This window comes from Sitophilus oryzae, unplaced genomic scaffold (assembly GCF_002938485.1).
Source record: "Sitophilus oryzae breed Bouriz unplaced genomic scaffold, Soryzae_2.0 scaffold_1442_pilon_pilon, whole genome shotgun sequence".
Taxonomy (NCBI): Eukaryota; Metazoa; Arthropoda; class Insecta; order Coleoptera; family Curculionidae; genus Sitophilus; species Sitophilus oryzae.
Genome location: NW_022146107.1, coordinates 3985614 through 4005020, shown reverse-complemented (window position 1 = coordinate 4005020; position 19407 = coordinate 3985614). Strand labels below are relative to the sequence as shown.

The window sequence follows — 19407 nt, the reverse complement described above, 5'->3', positions numbered from 1 at the left end:
TGCATTGTTCCGTAAGTGTTTTTCCTGAAAAAGTGTCTGTTTTGTATCGGCGAATTTCCAGTCAGCTCTAATCCAGACGGATGAAAAATTGAAGTGCAGCGCGGAATTTTTCGAGGCTGTTAATTCTGGCAACATTGAATATTTATGACGGCAGCAATAGGGAATTGGTTTGTGGAATACAAACAAACCGCGTGTCGTTTAAGAAATGTTAAATATTAGCTTTATTGGCCAAGGACCAGATAAGAAAGAAAAATTAACTTATAACAAATAAATAAATAACGCTCTATGGTACAAAAAGCCCAAATAGCTTCATCGACAAAGCATTTAAAAAACAAACAAAAGCACAAAAAATATACAAATATTAAAAAACATAGGTAGGGGAAAACCGCTATGAAACGGACGGGTGTTGAAACGGACATTTGTCTTAAGTCCTATTTGATTGAATAGCCGAAACTTTTACGGTTACATTTGGCAACCCCGCGCGCCGCTTCCAGTACCACCAAAATTGCGGGCTGAACTGGCTGATCGTGTCTCGGCGGCAAGAATTTTAATATTAGGTGTTAAAAAACTAATTTTCTTTGTGAAAATATCGAACTATGTCACAGGTAAGCTATTGAAATTTTGTCAAATTCAGATTAATAAGTTTAAAACTAAGTTATTATAGTACACAAATGAAGGTTTAGAACCGTATAAAATATTTCTCTATTTACACTTTATATTGTCATTTAGTGGTTAAGTGGGTGTTGTCTTGAAATGGACACAAGACGCCGTATTGAAATGGACGTGTCCGTCTCAATACTACATGTCCTTTTCAAGGCTTTGTGACAAGTTTGTTAAGGAATAGTCGATAATTTTTAAACTTTTCATTAAAATTAGTTGTTTATTTTTCAGATCAATATTTCTACACGAAAGAAAAGGTTACGACCAGCCAGTGATGTAATCGAAACCGCCGTAAGAGAAGTTTTTGATAAAAATCAATCTATCCGGTCGGTAGCGGCAGCCCATAACTTTTCCAAACCTTACTTAGCTTCAATTTGTAAAAGAGCTAAAACTCAGAAGGAAGATTATCGTCATCGACCTAACATAGTTAATAAACGTATTTTCTCCCTTGAACAGGAAAAATTATTGGTTGATTATCTGAAAACATCATCAAAGATGTGTTACGGGCTCACAACCGTGCAAGTCCCTTGTTCCTTAACTTGCCTACCAGTATGCAAAGGCTCAGGGAATTTTACCGAAACCTTGGAAAGAAAAGAAGATGACATCAAAAGACTGGCTACTTGGTTTTATGAAAAGAAATTCAACATTAAATTTAAATCCAGAAAACACTTCTCTCTCTAGAGCGACTTCATTCAATCCAACGAATGTCAGTAATTTTTATAGCAATTTGGAGCGAGCTCTGGAATAACATAAATTTAAGCCCCATATGATTTGGAATTTAGACGAAACCGGTTACAAATCCTCCAAAAGTTTTAGCAACTAGAGGTTCAAAACAGGTCGGGCAAGCGACTTCAGTCGAAAGAGGTAATTTAGTTACGATGCTTGGATTTATTAATGCCTCTGGAGGAACAATTCCTCCCGTTTTTATATTTCCCAGAGTGCACTTTAAGGAAATTATGCTGAAAGAAGGGCCTAGTGTCGCAAAAGGAATTTCCAATCCAAGTGGTTGAATGACGGAAGAAGGATTTTTGGATGTGAATTACTTCCACCGGTAGAAACTTAATGATAGTGAACAGTCAAGTAAAAAAGTTCCTCTATGCCAATTTATACCAAGAGAAAACAGAGAACCCAACACTCAACCTCACGAAAACAATAACGTAATAAATAAAGATAATTGTGTCTGTTGCAAGAAAGCGTATCAATGTACCAAAGCAGACTAGTTAAAGTGTTTCTTATGTTCTTCTTGGGCACATGAAACATGTGGTATTCAGGGTATTCGAAATTTTTATTGTAATAACTGCTCTTAAGATATAGTTTGTTTAAATTAAAGTTATTTTTGAAGCAATTAATGTCTTTTAACATAAATGTCCTTTTCATAACCACTACTGTCCATTCCAATACATCGATGTTTTGAAATGGACAAAAGCAACTTTTTTCAAACTTAGATATTACTCCCAATTACAAAATTTCCAAAATAAATTTAGTAATATATTTTAAAAGCATATTGATGAAGCTTTCAACCTATGTAGTTTTTAATTCATTTCATTATCGATTAATAATTAATATAACTCCTTTTAATAATATGTCCACTTCATAGCGGTTTTCCCCTACAATATAAATCATAAAATTCAAAAAAATTCGCGTCATAAAAATTACAAATAGAACATAGATGGACATTGCAAACCACAAAAAAGGCGTATCAATAACATTTTACCAAATAATTTCCATTTTAATTTTTAAAGTAACGTCAATATTTGGATAAAAATTCGTGTCTGGTAGTTTTTTGACATGATAAATGTGATTTTGATGTAAATGTGACTCCTACTTGTAGGGGGCGCCACCTAAATATTTTTAACTGATTTGAAAAGTAATAACTTTTCGTCCGTATCTGTATAAAACTACCGAGTACCTATATTCACGACGTTTTTTACGTATAAAAATCGCTACGAGTAATGGCTCTCAAGATATTTTGGAATCTAAATTACCAATTCCTGTCAAAATTGTCATTAATCAAACATGTTGACTCAACAGTTATTAGATTGAAATCATAAATTTGAAATGTTTTTGTGCCAAAAAGTTCAACAGAAATTGTTTTATCATCATATTTTCGAAGAAAAATTTATGATTAATTAAAAAAAAAAAGTTCCCAAATTTATAATTTCAGTCAAATACCTATCTACTCAACTAATTGATTAATTTTTGTCAATTTTGACATGTATTGACTATTTCCATTCTAAATATCTTCAGAACGGTTGCTCGCAGCGATTTTTATCAAGAGACATTTTTTACGTAAAAAATTAGGGGGATGTATATTTTTTCACTCATTAGTTTTATACAGGTATGGTCAAAAAATCGTCCCCTAGGAGATGCAAGAGCTTGTCGTTGGTGGGGAAGCTCCTGGTCAGGTGCTGGGGGGAATCCCCTCTAGCACTTGGCTTGGTCTAAGAAGCATCTCACTCATCGTCTTGTCCCTGACTGTAGTGTCGTGGCCCGGGAATTACACCAAGACATATAACGGTACCGGGCGGGGCTACGGACAGCCTCAACCTTGGGGCACCGGGGGGCACTCCATTGTATTTTACCCCTTACTTCTACATGCGGGGCTCTGTAGAAGTGGACCGACTGTCCCTAGCGACTCGTAGGAACACTATGAGATCTGGTAATAATAGTAATAAAAACATCACCGGTGAAGCTGTGGGAAAACCCCCTAGCGACACTGGGAACAGTAACAATGAAAGTTCCAAGGGGCCAAACCCAAAGAGAACTACAGGAGAGGTGGCTGACACATGCGTGAGACCATTCTCCGCAAGTGGCATACAAGCTACCACCTCCTCCAAGGGTCGGGAACCTACCTCCTACCTCTAAACCCAACAGGCGACACAAGCTACCGTTTCGACTACCCGGCCTGGGTCGTAGCTCCTCGACTGTGAGGGACACAGGTCTCCGTAGGAAGTTCTGGGACTGTATGATGAGTTATAACTCAAGAAAGGGGGACACAATAGATCTCTAAGGTCGCAGAGATTAATCCCCCTCCCACTTATTCTTATTCTTCTATTATGGTCAAAAAATTATTACTCTTCAAAACAGTTAAAAAAATATGTATGTGGCGCCCTCTACATGCAGGAGTCATATTGATAATCAAATTTCTCATGTCCAAAAACTCTCAGACACCAATTTTCATCAAAATATTGACGTTACTTCAATAATTATTTGAAAAAAAATCAAAATCTCCAAAACTAAGCATTTTAGGACATACATATATACGAACTTTTTTACTTACTTTTATCTGTAGAATATGCTGCCAAAATTTCCGGAATACAGTTCCGACATCCCTGTATATTGTGTTCTAGTCAGTGGTGTAACTATCGATGTGCCATGTGTGCGAAGCACACGGGCCGCATTTCCATATTATCTGTCACATGCTATCGCGAATATAAGCAGAATCCTTCTGTTTCTGATGAGGATATATATGAAATAGGTCAGGTTCTATACCTTAAATACCCCAATGATATTGCCTATACTATTTCTTCTCAATTACTCTCCTTCAGACAATGATTTATATGAAATCAATTGGATTTTTGAACTCACTGAATTTATTTTAATTAAAACCTTTCATCGTCTTCTAGTTTCAGCGAGATTCTGTGGCCTCGGCTGAAAGATCTTTTTCCAAATTAAAGCTTGTCAAAAATAATTTAAGAAATACTATGGGCGAAAAACGGTAATCAGCTTTGGCAATTATTTCAATAGAAAATGGAGTTGCCCGTACAATAGACATTGGTAATATTGTGTCAACTTTCGCCCATGCTAAAGCAAGGAAAAAAGAATTTTAACATGTTCATGTTCCTATTTACATTGTTTATTTTAATTTAGTGTTTTGTTGTTGTTTTTTGTTTTGTTTTTATTTAATTTTTTATTTATTTGATATTTTATATGTTTTGGGTTACATATTCTGTGTTGCAGTAATAAATAATACTATATAAAAATTAATTTGATAATGTTATAACTAACCTAAAATATGAGTGCATATTATTCAGATTAGTATATAAGTATTGAAATATGTAGGTGTAATAGGGGGCCCGGTAAAATTTTTGCACACAGGCCCGTGAATCTGTTGTTACGCCACTGGTTCTAGTGGACCGATTTTGATGAACTTTTAAGCAAATTGTAGCTAAATTAATTGACTTCTTAGAGTCTCTATCTAAATTAAAAACGGAAGTTTTCATCTGCCAATTATACGAGGGAAAACCAAATGTTTGGTTTGGTTTGGTTTGGTTTGATATTTTATAGTATTTGGTTTGGTTTGGTTTGGTTTGATATTTTATAGTATTGATATTTTGCTGAAAGTTTGAAACACCCTGTGGAATATTTTAAAAAAGCAAGGAATATAAAAACCTTTTTGTCGTCTAGTTGTATGTTTTCCCCATAGTTTATTTTTTGGTTCATCTTAATTGCTCTATTTTTTGGAGATATTCGAATTTGAAGAAGAAACTAACATTTTTTCGTAATTTTTACATTAAACCCATCTCTGTGTTTTTGGTCCCAGTCAACAGACCTATAAAATAGTGTTTATGATTTATGTAATTTAACTGTTATTGAAAAATCATATTATTATTATGATTATTGTTAGTTCCCAGTAGTTAATACTCAGAAAAAAATCGTGGGTTTTTGAGAAGGCTCGAAAGTAAACAACTATGTTTTTTGCGACGTTTCGCGATTTTATTGTCGCTTTATTCAGGCACTATACAGACGAACAAACAGAAACTTGGGGTATTTTTTTTCGCTCGATGCACATAAAGTCGCGAAACGTCGCAAAAAAACGTAATTGTTTTCTTTCGAGCCTTCCCAAACACCCACGACTTTTTTTCTGCATATTATTATTATCTCTGTTGGGCAGTTACCCCAGCAGAGATGGTTTGAAGTCCAAAAATTTTATTCGGTTATAGTTGCTTTAGTTGAAAATGTGCACGAAATATAGTGCAGTCACTTTCTCGATAGCCAGACATCCAGGAACCTTCGTATGATAACTTCGAATCGGGACGATCGACTTATTGTAAGTTTATCGCTAAGAAACCACCTCGCGCCGCGCTGTTTGCCAGTAGCGAGAAATCCAGACTTTTTCAAGATGTAAAAACTACGTAGGCTATACTTGCAGTTCATTTCAAAGACTTTTTTAAGCGCCCAAAACTTTTTAATAAGATGCAGCTGCTGTAAATAAATAAACCGTTTGACCAGAACTCTAAAGTACACTACAACTAAAAACTTTGAAACTGCTTTGCCGAACTTTCTTAGCTAGACGTTTTAGGAATTTAGTTTCTCGACTACTAATTATACATGGTAGTAGATGTTTCTTCAGTTGTTAGTTTATTTTACTGTCCCAGGAGAGCAGTTATCTTTTAGTTTTCTTGTCAGCTTAGCGTTTTTTTTTCAGGTTTACAACTTTTTTTTTCAAAAACATGGATGTGATTTCTTTTGTTTAATATTTTCCATAGCAAATGTTAAAATTGCCTGATATCTATCAAAAATAGTAGATAAAATAGTACTTTAACCGAAATGGTAGATTAAATGCAAAAAAAAGCCGCGCAAAGAAATTTCACCACATTTTCTGGGTTAAAATTTTTGGACTTTTTCGGTTTGTAACCGCTACATGACTGCTTCAAGAAAGTTATGAGCTTGCTAGATCTACAAAGTTTAGACGTTACTATACTACTACGAAAATTTAAACGGTATAACTTATCCTTAACCTTGAAATATCAGTGTTTTCATTGTACGTTTTAGCATTGAATAGTACGAGCCCTAACAACTATATGTTGGGACAAGGTCATATTATGGAATTATTGCCCTGGTTTTTCAAAATGACATGTTTAATTTTTTAAATATATACATAGCCATATATCCTAAACAACTTGACAATATTTTTATGAATTTGTAAATCAATCCATATTTACAGTAGCGGATTTTGTTCATAAAAGGACAAATTTGCTGCCAACTAAATGTTGGGACAAGTATTTTTAAATAATTAATATCATCATAGGCGGCTTTGCTATAAACGTCACAAATGTCGCAAACTGTTTACTTCAGCATTGACAGTGTAAGTGACTCGATACTTTGAGTAGTGAGATTTACTGTAAGTAATTTTAATTTTTTTAATTTTCAATTTTGTTAATTATTTGATTTAAAGTAATGGTCCGTGAAAAAGCTACAAATCAAAAACTACGCGAAATTATCATTCGTCAATACAGTACGGGAAAAACAATTCGAAAAATTTCTGATGATTTAAGTATTCCAAAAACCACGGTCTTTAATATAATAAAAAAAATACGGTGAATCTGCCAATGTAGACGTTAGAGATAAAAGTTCGGGAAGGCCAAAAGTTGTATCCTAGAGAGATTTACGAAATTTAGTAAAAATTTGCAAGTCTGCGGGAAGAAGTACTTTTCGCGAAGTGACAGTTAAATGGAATACTGTAGCTGGTTTAAATATATCAAGAGAATGTTGCCGAAAATATATCCATAAATGTTGTCTGGGGTTTTACAAGGTAAACCTTATTTTGTGTGGATAATCAATTACCTGAAGATTATTGATACAAATTCTTATTTAGGCCAAAGAAAAACCGCTACTGACAGAAATTCAAAAGAAAAATCGCTACAATTGGACAAAATCTAAATTATCGTGGACACAAAATGATTGGAATAAGGTCATATTTAGCGATGAGTCTAAATTTGATGTTTGCGTTGGAGATCATCGAAAACGAGTAATACGAAATAAAGCAGAAGCCTTTCATAAAGATTGCTTAAAGAGGGTTGTTAAATTTCCTAAGGGGATTATGGTTTGGGGTTGCATGTCAGCGAGAGGTTTGGGCAAATTAAATTTTATAGATGGCACTGTTACCGCCCAAAAATATCAACATATACTTGAGACCTCACTTTTGCCTAGTGCTCAAGAATTGTTTCCAAACGAAGACTATATTTTCCAACAAGATGGAGCATCGTGCCATTCAGCAAAATCAACAAAAAATTGGTTCGGTAATAATAATATAAAAGTTCTATTCCATCCTTCAAGTAGTCCGGACCTCAATGTTATAGAAACTGTGTGGTATAAAATGAAGCAATATTTAAGAAACCACTTCAACGAACAATTTTTGATTTGCAGGCAAAACTGCAGGAAATTTGGGATAATTTTTCTCCTCAAATGTGCCAATCTTTGGTAAATACAATGCCATTAAGAGTTTAGGCAGTTGTTAAGGCGAAAGGTGATGTAACTCCGTATTAAACAAATTTCTTGTTGTGCTGTCCCAATATATAGTTGTCAGCAAATTTGGCTTGATTTTTTCAAAATAAGCTATTATCAAAAGTGATTTGTTTGCAAAGTTATAAAAATATAGTAAAATTGTCTAGATCATATTGTAATGTTTGAATTTAGAATAATAAACAAAATAAATTGAGTCGTTTTAACAAATTACTGTTTTTATTGCAAAAAAGACCTTATCCCTACATATAGTTGTTAGGGCTCGTACGACCATAAACTGGACGGCTGCATTTTCTTAGATTTTTCAGAAAAATTATGCTAAAAGTATGTTTTTACTTGATCTTTCTTCTCGCACGTTTTTTAATTGCTTCCATTTTTGAAAATTTTTGTATTCCTTTTCATAAGTTATTCGGGATTTAAATGGAACTAGTTTGGATATGGCGTTTGTCGCCTCAGCCTGAATATCTGTTGGTAATTTACTTATTTCGTTTTGCGCCATTTCTGGCTCCAATTCAATCAGCAATCGAAACGAAAGAGAATTAAAAAATATTGACTCAAAACTGACAACTAAAGAGACTGCTTTATTTATTTGTCAAATTACATAGAAACCAACGCCAACCCAGCACAATATTTTTTCTACTGGTAATAAATTCCTTGAAATAATAAGTTCTGAGTGTTTTTTTGAAACGTAACTCGCTATGGAAAAAAAACATTGTTTTATACATGACGATAAAACTCGCGATTTCATCGCTCGTGAATTAATCTTTTCGGTCGACAATAAAATACCATTTTATCGTCTTGTACAAAAAAGAACTATTATTACAGTTACTGGTAAATATTATCAAACATTTACCAGTCAACAACAATTAATTTTTAACATGATTGAAAATAGTTTAAATGCAAATTTAATTTAAAATCAAAAATAAACAATTGTAAACAATGTCATTTCGACATTGAATGCGCAGCAATGCTGCCAACACCATAAAATTCACCTAAAGGTGGATATTCACTTGCAACAAAACACTCCAAACGAACCAAACGTGCCGCGCGCGCTGTAACATATTTGTGTAGTCAGTACGTTGCGCAGAACCGAACCGAACGCGCCAAACATTTTCCGAAGCTTGTCGGTAAACGGGATTTGCTCAAAAGAATTTGTTCGTTGGCCGGTGTCCAGTGGATACGGCAGTTTTGAACGTTCGTTGTGTTTGTGGTGCTTTTAAACTGTGCCTAGCTGTGGAGTGGAACACAGAAAAGTGTTTAGAGTTAATTGATGAGTTTGAGAAGCAGCCTATTTTATGGGACTTGACAAATGGGAAATATTATAACAAAGTAAAGAAGCATGATGCTTGGGTGGCAATTGCTAATAATATAGAGTGCACCGCAACTAGGACCTGCTAAGCATATTAGATTCTCAAAATCTTCTGCAGCCATCCTTGTAAAATCTTTCGTATGTATATAATCTAGAGGTCACTAAGTAAGGCCATATTTTGACGGCGCAAAAAGAGGCGTCTTGCCCACATTTTTCGTTCTTTCCTTTTTTTCTCTTTTTTGTTACCCGCTATGCCTCTATAATTAAAAAAGCACCAGCTGTTATGGTAATATCAGATGCATCCATGTCGACAAACACACTAACACTGATTACTAGTGGGAACGCGGCGAACACCGCAAACAGGCGGAACGCTCAGCGCAAAATGTTTTGTTGCAGGTCGTTCAGAGCGCGCCCGGAAAATGTTTTGTTGCAGATTGTTTGGAGTGCGCGACGCGTTTGGTTCGTTCGGAGTGTTTTGTTGCAAGTGAACACCCACCTTAAGGAAAACAAGTTTATTTCGAGACGAAAACCAGCTAATCATATTGGCGAGGGCTACATACGTCATCGCAGCGCGCGTAATTGTGAAATTCAAACTTTTAGCCCATTTTTTGGCCTAGTATTAAGTTTTTTATAAAAAAGGCTAAGTAGGAAGCACTAATTAGGTTGAATTCTGCAGAATTACGTGGAAATTGAAAAATATGAAACATGCAAGGCTATAGTGTTCCAATCTAAATTTATTTCCTTTATCTATGCAGAAAAAAAGACGGATAAAGCTTGATTTCATGCATCCGTTTTACGTTGATACGATGGTCCAACGGTGCTCTGATTGGTCATAGCGTTTTCGCGCCACTTTTCATCCGTAAATATTTTACTTCAGCCCGTCAACGGACCCATAACGGACGTTTTGACACTTTTTTGACAAATTTAATCTAACCTTAATAAAAATTTGTGAAAATTGTTGAAATCAGAGATGTTATTGACGGCCTGAAAAATAAGCATAGCTCTGATGTGTTTGGATTAAATGTAAAACTCATCAAGTCGGTCAAAAACCAACTAATAGGTCCTCTAACCAAACTTATTAATCAGAGTTTGAAAGAAAACACTTTTCCAGATGCACTGAAGATTGCCCAAATAACGCCTGTTTTTAAAAAAGGCAACCCGGCTGAAGATCCTGGTAATTATAGGCCCATCTCTTTACTGCCTATCATCTCAAAGATCTTTGCTATATGTATTGCTTCCAGGTTAACGCATTTCTTCGAGAGAAATAATATCTTTACACCGTGCCAGTTTGGCTTCAGGAAAAATAGGAATACGGTTCTTGGTATCCTGGACCTTGTGTCTTATGTTCTGGAGTATTTTGATAATCTTGACTTTACAGGGGCTGTTACGGGCGAGAATTAAGGGGCTCAGTTCATTAAGGTGAGTTAATGTATCAGGACTGTGGGCACTCACCTTTATTCCCGTTCTGGACTCGTACCTGTTGATTTTTTGCTTGAACAAAACACTTGAGGATAGCGCGCGCTTGGAGGTGTACACTGTGTACTCGGCCGATCTTGTCTCTCTCTCGTCACGCTGCGTATTCGACTACGGCTACACGTACCCACTAAGTTTTTCGGGTAAAGGATGGGAGGAAGGATAGAATCTAACATACCGCCCACCAAAATGAAATATTTTCCATTTTCGTTTGAGAATAGTAAAGTAAAATGAAAAAAAAGTGAAAAATGCGTTATGTTTAAAAGAAAGTAAGAGTGAAATTTGATAGTTAAATTTAGAGGAATTTAGAGAAAAATGCATTATTGGGGTTAATGCATGAGTGTAATTTAATTAAATATTAAGAGAGTTTACATTTGTTATAGAGTAGAGAAAAGTAATTGAATAAAGAGATGTTAATTATGTTTTTTAGAGAGTAAATTTTAATTATGAGATTTGCAGTAAGGCAGTGGACATATTCCTTTGTCACTGGTCTTTAAGAATGCCTTTTGCTGTTTTTAAAGTAACCACGCTGTAACACGATCATGGCCCGGTGAATCTCTAAGACTCTTCCAATGCTCCATTTGAGCGGAATAAGATTATCATCCTTTATTAAAACAACCGAGTTTATTTCTATTGGAATAGTAGAGTCATTCCATTTAGCTCTTTACAATAAAAGTGTTTGAAGGTATTCTTTAGACCATCGGCTCCAAAAGCTTTAGTTGCAAAGCGTGATATCAACTGCCAGCGAGAGAGATGATTTAATTTTATCCCGGAAAGATCATCTTCCGGAGAGGGGCGTTTAACGGCTCCAGGGTTAAAAAATGTCCTGGAGTAAGAACTGACAAATCATTAGGATCAGAGCTTTGTGGACACAATGGACGAGAATTAAGCACTGCTTCTATTTGAACCAGTAGCGTATAAAATTCCTCATACGTGGGCAATTGATCACCAATGACCCTTTTAATGTGAGTTTTTACAGACTTTATTCCTGCTTCCCACAGGCCACCAAAATGAGGCGCGCTTGGAGGATTGAAGTGCCAGGAAATTTGTTCTTGCTCAGCGGCGGATTTTAGCATATTAATCAGTCCTCTAAAAGCTCCGACAAAGTTCGTTCCACAATCGGAATAAATATGATTGCAGCGACCTCTACGAGAAATGAATCGACGCAGTGCACCCAGAAAAGTCTCGGAGGAAAGGTCGGAAACCAGTTCTAAGTGCAAAGCTTTCGTGGCCATGCACACAAATAAATGAAATATAGGCTTTACAGGACTTAGCACCTCGTGCACGATATCTTAATAAAGAGAATGGACCACCATAGTCGCATCCAACTTCAGAGAAAGGTTTTACTTGAGAAAGTCTTACAGCAGGAATATCTCCCCATAATAGGAGGCTGAGGCATTACTGGATTAGCGCGAAAGCATTGAGGACATTTAAAGAGAACACTACGAATTGTTTTTCTAGCAGAAACAATCCAGTATTGTTGAGCGAATATAGTGAAGAGTTTGGGGACCGGGATGCAAATATAGAGTTTATGAGTATATTCTATGAGTAGAGTAGTAGATTTATGATTATTGGGTAAGGGTGCGGGATGTTTTGAGAGAAATTTAGAAGCATTGCAAGCGACCACCAACTCTAAGAATTCCATTGGTGTCGAGAAAGGGGTCAATTTTCTTAAGTATTTAGGTAGAGATTTGCAATTATTTATTAAAGAGAATTTTCCTAGCATAATATTGTGATTGAACACATTTAATAATACATTCTAGAGTTTCATTTATTTCAAATTTCGAGAGAGGAGAGGTTTTACGAGATTTAGAATGTCGAGTATTATAGAGAAAGCGTCTGCAAAACGACAATATTTATAATTTTAGAGAAGAAGAGAACTTTTCAAAGAGTATCAAACAATGAGGGCTGTGAAGTACATGTCAATATAACTTTTCGTTGTTTTCTTCTTCAATTTCAGGGAAAGTAAAAATTGATTGCGGCCAATAAGATTCCGGTTGGCTTAGCCATGGAGGTCCCGCCCACCATAAGGGCATTGTCGAGTAACTCGCTAGGTTGAAATAACCACGAGAACCTGGATCAGCAGGGTTGTCTTTGGAGACTACATGACGCCAACAAGAAGGAGGTAATTTCTCTTGAATTTGGGAAACTCGATTGCTTACAAAGGTGTTCCACTTATATGGTTCACTTTTAAGCCAATGCAAAACAACCATCGAGTCGGACCATGCAATCGTTACTAACATTGAAGTAAGTTTATTAGAAAGAGAAGTTCTAACGAAATCAATTAACCTGGTCAGAAGTAAGGCTGCACAGAGTTCCAGTCTTGGAATTGAGATTTTTGAGTGGAGCTACTTTTGCCTTTAGCGCAGACAAAATTTGTTTTTACAGGTTATCTGGAAGAATTATCCTAAAATAAATTACTGCACTGTAGCCTTTTCACTAGCATCACAAAAACCATGTACTTCCAGGGATAAATATTTGAGAGTGAGAAATATCGAGGAACTTTGAGAGAGAAAATACAAGGTAATTCTTGAACGAGTTGATGCCAAGATGTAGCAATGTTATTGGGAACAGGATCATCCCAATTTATACCTAACTTCCACAAATCTTGTATAATCAGTTTTAGGTGAAGAGTGAGAAAAGAACCAACATGCCACAGGGATCGAATATGCTTGCGAGTTGTGAAAGAATATTGGTGTTTGTTACAGATTTTGTTTGTCAAGGACAACGCTGGTGAATCAAAGAAAAATTCATCTGTAGAGGGATTCCAGTTTAGTCCTAGAACTTTAGAGGAAGAAAGAATTTATATTTAAAGAGAGAGAAGAATCCATTTTGCATTCATTTTGGAGATAACTGAGAAAGAAAATCTGAGCTATTCGAAGTCCATTTTTCTAAGTTCAAAACCGCTGTGTTTGAGTATAGAAATGAGATCGCGTTGAATTTTATAGCAAGGGAAAGAGAATCATAAACCAGATATAATATCATCGACATACGTATCCATATCTAAAATCTTTGATGCTTCGGGATATTTTACTAAATTTTCTAAAGCAATTTGTTTATAACTCAAATGGCTAAAATGGGCTACAGCTTAAACCAAAAGTAACGCGAGTAAGTTTGTATTCTTGAATGGGCTCATTAGCGTTAAATCGCCATAAAATTTTGAGGTATTCAATTATGATTTTTCATTAACAGAGAATTTGACAAAAACATTTGTTTAATGTCGCTAGCAAATACAATCAAATGAGATCTAAATCGAAGTAAAATAGATAAAATATCTGACTGTAATTTTGGCCCAGTTAAGAGAGTGTCATTCAAAGATTTATTTGTGTAATCTCGGGCGGAAGCATCAAAACAACTCTAAGTTTGGTCGTGAGACTATCTGGTCGGATTACGCAATGATGCGGCAGATAATAAGAATAGAGCGTTGGGAGAAGGATTTTTGCACGGCAATCATATATTGAGAATCTAAATATTCACGCATGTAATTAGAATATTGAGAATACAATTGGGGTTTCAAACAATCGTTTTTCGAGCGAGAAAAATCTACGAAGGGCGACATCTCTAGAACCTTCAAAGATCGGTTCCAAAGTTTTAAATGGTAAAGATACTTTATAACGTCCAGAAGAGTGCGTGAAAATGTTTTACAAAAGTGTTCTTCGGCAAGCTTTTCATCTGAAGAAAGCGTCGAGGATTGTGGAACTCCTCTAACTCCCAGAATCTTTGAAGTGATTGATCCAAGGAAGCATAAGAGGTAAGAAAGTATGAGTTTACAGAGAGTGAAACACTAGATGTTTTAACTCTTCCTGTAATTATCCATCCAAATATAGTTTCTAAAGCGACGGGTTGATCTGGATCTGAGAGGAGTTTGTTTCCTGTTATCAAGAAACCATAAATATCTGCACCCAAAAGTATATCTACGGGTTTAGAGAGGTGAAAGTTGGGATCAGCTAAGGGCAATTGAGAAAACTTTGAGAACTGTTCAACGGGAAGAGAATTAATCGGTAAATTATCACTAATTTCGTTTAATATAATAAACTCCAAGGAGTAGATCGGATCAGACTTTCCAATAGGTTTAATGTTGCATCTAACACCGTGAGAACCTTTGGAAATATTTTTCCCGATGCCACACAATTGGATGGGGAGGAAAAATTTAGATAAACCTAATTTATTAAAACAAGATTTTGAAATAAAGTGACTTTCACTTCCACTGTCAATTACAGCGCGTATTACATGAAAATTACCCCACGCATCTTGAACATTGATTAATGCTGTAGAAAGAAGAGCTTTATTCTTATGTTTTGCAAATAAATTTGTAGATACAACTTCTGAGATAGAGCTGCTTGCTTGCAGAACTGGAAGAGTTTGCGATGAAGTGGATGGAGGAACGTTTACAGGAGTTGTTATTTGACCTTCGAAATGTAAAAGCGAATGATGTTTTTTGCCACAAGTTCGGCATGAGGAACGAGAATTACAACTCTTAGAAGAATGTCTAGTGCCGAGACAGTTTGAGCACCAACTTCGGGATTTAATTAAATCATATCTCTGTTTTGGAGTAAAAGCAATAAAATCTGGACAGTTATAAATAAAATGATCCTTGTTACAAACTTGACAAGTTAAATTTTGTTTCAACTGAGTGTTGACAACAAAGGAAGAGGTAGGTTTATTTTTATAACTTTTTTGTGAATACTTCGTTTTAGTTTTGTCATAATTACTATTTTTATTAAAATGAGAAAACGATTTAGTTAGAGAGATTGTATCTTTAGCTGAACATTGTTTTTCTAAAAATTCAATGAGTGTATCGTATGATTTGAGGTATAGCATATCTTGTGATAAAACAGAGCCACATTCCAGTTCAAAATTAGTTTGCAAAATTTCTGGAAGTCTATCATAAATCATATTAAATAGCACAAAACTCCAGCTCTCTGTGGGAAAACCCAAGTTATTTAAAATTGTAATATTACGAGTATAAATATCAATCATATTTCTTAGAGCTTCATGATTATTTTCGTTAGAGATGGGCTTAATATTTTCTAGAGCCTGCCAGTGAGCTTTTGCAATCAAACGTTTCTTATCGTACTTATTTTTTAAGGCTTGATATGCTATATTATAATTTTGATTGGCAAGTGGAGTACTAGATACCAAAGCTAAAGGAGGACCTCGTAAGAAACTCACTAGATAGTTGTATTTCGATATATCACTAAGAGACGAGTTACAGTGTATAAGAGAATCAAACATATCGATAAATGTTTGCCAATGTTTAAATTCACCATCAAAATGGGGTACCTCAATTTTAGGAAGTTTTACCGAACATTGAGCAGTAGTGTTTTGTAATTGTGTAGTATCCAGCTCCGATTTCGTTTGCGGGAAATAAATTTGTGAATAATGCTTCAATGTGAAAATAATAATCATTAAATTCAGTTTGAATTTTGACATGAGGATCAATATCGCCATTATCCTGTGCGGAAACTAATAAAATTATATTATTATGAATCTTATCAAAAGTTTATAAATATCTTCTAAGTGTTTTGCTCTACATCTAAAGTTAGGGTGAAAATTTGGATCTTCAAAGAGCTTGATCAGCGGATTTTTTAAGTTCTTTAATTTTAGTAAAGTTCTACAGAGCGTTGAGCTATAAGTTTTTACAATTTGCGAGCGTCTGCAGACATAGCGAAAATGAGTATAATAATTAATTAGAGCGTAAGAGAAATGGAATGCTATAATGTGAGAAAATAAAATATAGAATATAATAATTAACTGAGAGAGAGAGAGAGAGAGAGAATGATATATTCTACAATAAAATATTATATGAGAAAATAATTATTATATTTTTACCTTATAAGGTGAGAAAATAAAATATTATAGAATATAATAATTAACTGAGAGAGAGAGAGAGAATGATATATTCTACAATAGAATATTATATGAGAAAATAATTATTATATTTTTACCTTATAAGGTGAGAAAATAAAATATTATAGAATATAATAATTAACTGAGAGAGAGAGAGAGAGAGAGAGAGAGAGAGAGAGAGAGAGAATGATATATTCTACAATAGAATATTATATGAGAAAATAATTATTATATTTTTACCTTATAAGGTGAGAAAATAAATATTATAGAATATAATAATTAACTGAGAAAGAGAGAGAGAGAGAGAGAGAGAGAGAGAGTAATTAATTAAGAGAATAAGAGAGAAATAGAATAATTAACTGAGAGTGTATGTGCGTGTGTGTGTGAGAGAGAGTAAGAATGATATATTCTACAATAAAATATATGATATGAGAAAATAATTATTATTTTTACTAAGGTATTCGTATTAATTGAGTGTATTTATTAATTAAAAATTAAATTATTAAGAGAATAAACAGACTAGGTTGAGACTAAATGCGTATCGATAAATTTGAGCGTAAAAAGATATATCCGGACCAGTATCATGAAACAGCGCTAGATATCGCTTTTAACACCAGTACGGCAATTTAAAAATCGATCGGTCGGTGGCAAATTCCATGGCCAGTGGAACCAGTGACAAAAAAATGTACTACCTTTTTTACTGCGTTAAAGAGAAGATAAATATAGATTTTGTTCGAGAATTTATTTTATTGAATATATTTAAAATAATATATTACAAAATATTAATGATATTTAGATAATTTTGAGAAATTAATTATGATAATCAATTTATGAGTATAAGTAAAATATATGTACGTGGTTCAGAAAGGGATCTGCGGCGGAAGGACCAATGTTACGGGCGAGGAATTAAGGGCTCAGTTCATTAAGGTGAGTTAATGTATCAGGACTGTGGGCACTCACCTTTATTCCCGTTCTGGACTCGTACCTGTTGATTTTTTGCTTGAACAAAACACTTGAGGATAGCGCGCGCTTGGAGGTGTACACTGTGTACTCGGCCGATCTTGTCTCTCTCTCGTCACGCTGCGTATTCGACTACGGCTACGTACCCACTAAGGTTTTTCGGGTAAAGGATGGGAGGAAGGGATAGAATCCAACAGGGGCCTTATTTTGCGATCTGAGTGAGGCATTCGATTGTGTACCACATGACATACTGTTACGGAAGCTTGAAAGGTACAATTTTAGTCTGGATAGTATTAATTTCATGCGTTCCTATCTTACTTCTAGAGTTTAGGTTGTGAGGGTCGGTGGGGAGTCATCAGCGATGAGTCATGTTAATATGGGAGTGCCCCAGGACCCAGTGCTCGGACCAATTTTATTTTTAATATATATCAACGATTTACCATATATAGACTCAACATCTAATCTTAACATCAATTGTTAAGAATTAATAAACATCTGACTCATTGGAGAGTGCCATGGAGGGAAGTGAGGTAGTGCGGGGCCATGTTGAGGCTTGGTTTTATGCCAATAGGTTGCTCCTGAATCCTGACAAAACCAATAGGATGGTTTTCTCTCTTAGGGACTTAAACAGCAAACGCAGATGTTCAGAGTATTAGGTTTCTGGGTGTGCAGATTGATCCTCTGTTTCGGTGGCATGAGCATGTTGATGGGGTTGCGTCTAGGCTTAGACGGGGATTGTTTGCTCTGCGTTGCCTTTCAGGAACTGTTCAGGACTGCATAGTTTGCTTTGTTCCACTCGATCTTGTCCTATGCGATTCTCGCCTGGGGACATACAGCCCAACTAAAGAGGATCTTCGGCATGCAAAGGGCGGCTGTGCGAGTCTTGGCTGGGCTTGGCTATCGGGCCGACTGTAGAGAGGCATTCAGGGCTGTGGATGTGTTGACTGTCCCGCCTGTATATATAATGGAAAATCTCCTTTATGTAAAAAGAACCGAGACCTGTATAGGGTCCATGGAGAAGTCCATCACCATGAGACAAGGAGTAGGGATAGGCTTGTGCCAATCTACCACCGATTGACTATGTGCCAAGATGGACCTGGGTACCTGGCAGTTAAATTCCTTAATAAATTACCTAAGGAAATTGCGGACATGCCCGTCTTGCGGTTTAAAACTGAGGTTAGGGGCCTGCTGATGCGGTATTCCTGTTATTCCTTCCAGGAATTTCTAAATATTAGATTTTAGTGTTTTTCTGTTAATTGTGTAGCCATTATTCTCTTTAGTGTTTCAGTGTTTTAATGTCTATACACAATTATTTTTAACTTAGTACTGGTAACTTATTTATGTTTTTGAGCTTGATTTTTTTCCTTTTTTATTATATTTTTACTGACCTGTGTAAATACTATTGTATGGCAACACCAATCAATGAATTTGAATTTGAATTTGAAAAATATAAGTAAAATAGCAAAATTGTTATGGAAACGAAAATATAAAATTACACCAAAGTATATCCAATAAACGGAGGCATGAAAATGCAATAAATTTAAAAACTGTGTTATTGTCTAACCAATCAAAGTCTTTAAATTCTACCAATAAAATTAATATCGTATTGTAGCGTTTTTTTTAAACCACTACCACTGCGAACGGCAGCTTTTCATCGGAGAGCAGTCGTGGATAAGGTATTTCACTAGAGAGAAAATTAATCAGTAATAATTAACAAAAGATGTATAGATATTGGGCGCCAGGCGTGTACAGAGAAAGAAAACACAGTTGTATAATACTTAAAACTAATGACTATATTTATTCATGATGAATTCTGATGGTAAATAGCATTGTACAATTTTAATAATTATTATAGTGGTTATTTGTTGAGTAAAACTATGTATGTAAATAATATTAAATATGTTCTATGA

At 35.1% G+C, this 19407-nt stretch overlaps 1 protein-coding gene across 1 annotated transcript; it reads right to left on the bottom strand.

Annotated features, from left to right (window-relative positions):
- Positions 1–11451: 11451 nt before the first annotated feature.
- Positions 11452–11922, bottom strand: LOC115877228. The gene has a single exon (XM_030893388.1). The coding sequence runs from the start codon at positions 11920–11922 to the stop codon at positions 11452–11454; it is 471 nt and encodes a 156-aa protein (XP_030749248.1).
- Between the last annotated feature and the right edge of the window lie 7485 nt (positions 11923–19407).

What these genes read in the sequence shown, in the direction of transcription:
- LOC115877228 (XM_030893388.1), bottom strand. Translation starts at nt 11,922, where the DNA reads ATGGCCACGAAAGCTTTGCACTTAGAACTGGTTTCCGACCTTTCCTCC.